General features: G+C 34.4%; 1 protein-coding gene across 3 annotated transcripts in view; it reads right to left on the minus strand.

Moving 5' to 3' along the window:
* Positions 1–3827, minus strand: part of LOC119586487 (ADP-ribosylation factor-like protein 13B) — a 20121-nt gene that overhangs the window by 5354 nt on the left and 10940 nt on the right. For all 3 annotated transcript variants that reach the window (XM_037935226.1, XM_037935225.1, XM_037935224.1), the window contains exons 2-6: positions 3692–3762; positions 2513–2646; positions 2273–2388; positions 1987–2157; positions 1360–1630 (exon numbers count right to left, since the gene is read on the minus strand). In XM_037935226.1, the coding sequence (XP_037791154.1) occupies positions 1360–1630; positions 1987–2157; positions 2273–2388; positions 2513–2646; positions 3692–3762 (763 nt within the window). The remainder of the gene's footprint in view (positions 1–1359; positions 1631–1986; positions 2158–2272; positions 2389–2512; positions 2647–3691; positions 3763–3827) is intronic.

Here is a 3827-nt window from a genome sequence, read left to right on the forward strand (position 1 = left end):
TGGGACGAACAGTATACTTCTGCTTGGGGCTTTCCCCAATATTCCTGTGCATCATTACTATGGGTTATGTGTTGTGTGAAACCCTATTATGTTATGTCTTCCCTGATTATTATAATCTTAAGTAAACAAACCAGCCCTCTTTTTTCACTTTAGTGGATCTGCAGTACTCAGTGGGTTAATATGCCATTAGCTTTTCTGCATTATTTTTGTTAAAGTTGAATTTCTACATCACACACACAAACAAAATAAAAACACTTCAATATGTGTAATCACAACTGCAAGTGTGCCAGTGAAAGGGTTAACTATACATATATACAGCTACTAACTTTTGATTTCTTTAGGCGTATATATTACTCAGCTCATTCTCATTCCCTTTATTCTATTGCAATTTCCTCTATAACTTCTAACACTCCTATAATCCCACCTCACTTTATCCCACCCACTTACCTATAACTTGATTCATGAAACAGCCATACTTATTTAGTCCTCTTACTTACAATTCATTATATTCTTTTCACTGCATATCTATTTTTCTGAACATCTCTAGGAAATTACTTCAAAATACAAATGATGACAACTGGTAGATGCAACAAATGATTATTGTTGTAGCTGTTTTGGGTGAGAGCAAATTGCTGTTCTCTCTCTTGCCAGAGACAATCAGTTATCATTTAAATATAATGCAAAGAATAATTATAACTTCTATGTTTCTCATACTCCTTAACAGAGAATATAATGCTAATTTTACCTATATACCTTATATTCCTATATTTTGAACTCAGTTGCATCTGTATACATTTAGCAAAACTTACCATTCCAATGTTTATCAACAACTATAACCTCTTTTATAGTATTCCCCTTTCTTTAACCAGAACAATTATTTTCTAACTCTGCACACCCTTTTTTCCTACTTAACAGTACATGTCTTTATTACCCTTCAACTTGACCTTCACAAAAATGAAGAAGCTATCAATTTCTATGTTAATGAAGCCATTCTAATTCCAAATTACAGTGAAAGTACTGTGTTAAAGAACAGTGAGATGTACCAGTGCTAGACTAATATCACGGTAATGTATAAAAGTTCCGCAACTGCATTTATAAGCAATACATACAATCTTAGTAACAGCAATAGCAATTTGTATATATTTTTTCTACTCTATCTAAAATGTCTGAGAATTTATCCTTACCTAATAAAGATTACTACATACAAATCAAAGCTGTAATACAACAAAATACTACAATAGGCATCCAAGTGCAACAAGTTGAAAGAAAAGATATAAAGCAAGCAAAAGGATGTACTACCATTCCTACGGTAAAAGTATCAGCATGCAAAAGACATACGGAAGTCCCAGCAGCTCTCACATTGGGTATGCCGCTGCTTCCTGGGCCCTGCGTCACATCACTAACAACAACATCAGAGTCGTCACTATCGGGGACACCAGGTGCCTGGTTTCTTGCAGCCAAGGCCTGATTCTTAAGGGCTTCTTGTCTCTCTCTCTCTGCCCTTAGCTTTCGTATCCTTTCTCTTCTTTCCTCCATTTCCTTCTCTAGTAGTTTTCGTTCAGTTTCCATATCAGCATCGACTCGTTTATTGATTTCTTTGTAATGCACAACAATGGTATCTATTAACCATCTGAAAGGGGAAAATAAATTAGTTTGGTGAAATTTCCGTACAGAGCTTCTTGTATGAGCATTTTAGTCTTGCAATTATCAAAAGCACTATCAAAAGAACATAAACCATAAGAATGTTACATTTAGAATATGCATAACATAAAGCCATGTAAAAATAATGAGGTAGAAATAAACAGGGTCAATAGGTCACTACAAAACATCAAATATTCTTACTGAAAGATCCCACGAATACCAAAATTCAGCAAATCTGTTTATTATCCCATATACCTTGGAATAAAAAAAATAAGAAAACTAACGAAGAGCTAAAATCTATCTCTCAGTTCAGCTGTTTAAACCTTATCTAACTATATTTCAAACCTGAATCCATCGGCAATTGGCTTGTCTGGCTTCTCTTTCCGAGTAGTGATGGCCGAGCAGGTTTCCACTCTCGTTGGACATTTGTATTTATTAACAACTTGTTCTATCTTGAGAGATTCTACAAGGTCTATCTCATCCATGGCACCTTCTACATCTTGCTTGTTGGCAAGTCTGAAAAAAGATAAATAACTCATATTACATGGAAGACCATTCATGTTTCCACTGATATATATACTAAGTGAAAGAACAAGCAAGTGGAGAAAACAGGTTATGACTCAATACTCACATAAGGACTGGTTTCCCTGCAACTTTTCTGTCTGACAGAAGATTTGAAAGAACATCTCTACATTCCTGTATTCTATTAGGATCACTTGAATCCACAACAAATATTACACCATGGACCTGAAAATTTAGAGCAATAATAAAACCATCTCAAATTTACAAAAACATTCTATCTACAAAATAGCTGATAAAAATACTCCAGATATAAATCAATGTGGGTAATAACAATGCAGTCCCTTCTTACCTCAGAGAAATACTTAGACCACACTGGCCTGATTCGACTGCCTCCACCTAAGTCATATATAGTAATTTCACAGCCTCTATATTCTAGGTATTCTGGGGCAAAGCCTACTGTTGGTGTGGTATCTTCTACAGGATCTACAAAATAGAGATATAATTTACAATACATTACTCATACAGAAACAATAATCCTTTCACTTTCTCATTTTTGTTAATTACAACATCTATTAGACCATTACTATTGTCATATATAAATATAACTGGTATTTAGCTCTTAATAATTCTGTCACCAACACATCTAAATTACTTACAGACATACTCTTGAGTGTATCAAAACATTACAAGATTAACAATAAATCTTTTGAAAAGGTTCAAAGATCTCCAAATATATCATAAGGAATAAAATTGTATATATTAAGGGTATAACCTGCAAATTCAAAATTCTTCCAGATTAAATATGTTCCCTCTTATTAGCTATGGAATTGTTCAAAGACTGGGCATCTAAAGCTATTTAACAAGTCATTGTATCAAAACCAGAATTCATTAGCAAGTAAAGATTGCTGGCATTACACTATGGAAAAAAAAACTAGATCATTATTGATTTTTAAAACATTAAGCCGGAACTGCACATTATATAGAAGCATTCCCTACAAAGAGAATTAGTAGAGCACCCTTCACCCTAAAAGACAGACCTCAAGAGAAGGGGAGGAATGGAAGGGGTTGCAGCACTCTATAATTAACACTGACACCACCTTCTCTACTTTTAATAATGCCACACTCACTATCTCCCTCTAGTTGAAAAACAGGCCTATTAGTACTTGTTGGATGGAATGAAACTGGGCTGGAGGGAATAAACGACTGGATTCCTCATTATAACCAAGTTGGGTCTATTTTCTGTATATTATTCAATTAATAATCATAATACTGATACCCCAAGACAATGCTCAATATAGTCTACTGATTCTAAATATTATTATCACACCACCTTCACTACCAGCAACATACAAAGGCATTAGCTATAACATAAAACAGTTACTTACCATTACAAGTTTTATTAACTTCAGCACAATCAAAACACACTAACCTCATAAATAATAATCAAAATGCCTTCTTTATTTTGCAAAAAGCAAGCAATAAGAGAAGCCGTCTATAAACCCCACAAACAGAATTACGTCACACTAACCTCCAACGATTCCCTTCGCTGCCGTCGTTTTGCCAGCATTGTCTAAACCCACCAACAGCAGTGTGACAGGCCTAGAGGTATTGCAAAAATGATTAACACTAATTTCAATATCAATTCAGAATACTATAAACTCTGG

Source organism: Penaeus monodon, chromosome 21, assembly GCF_015228065.2.
Source record: "Penaeus monodon isolate SGIC_2016 chromosome 21, NSTDA_Pmon_1, whole genome shotgun sequence".
NCBI classification, from domain to species: Eukaryota; Metazoa; Arthropoda; class Malacostraca; order Decapoda; family Penaeidae; genus Penaeus; species Penaeus monodon.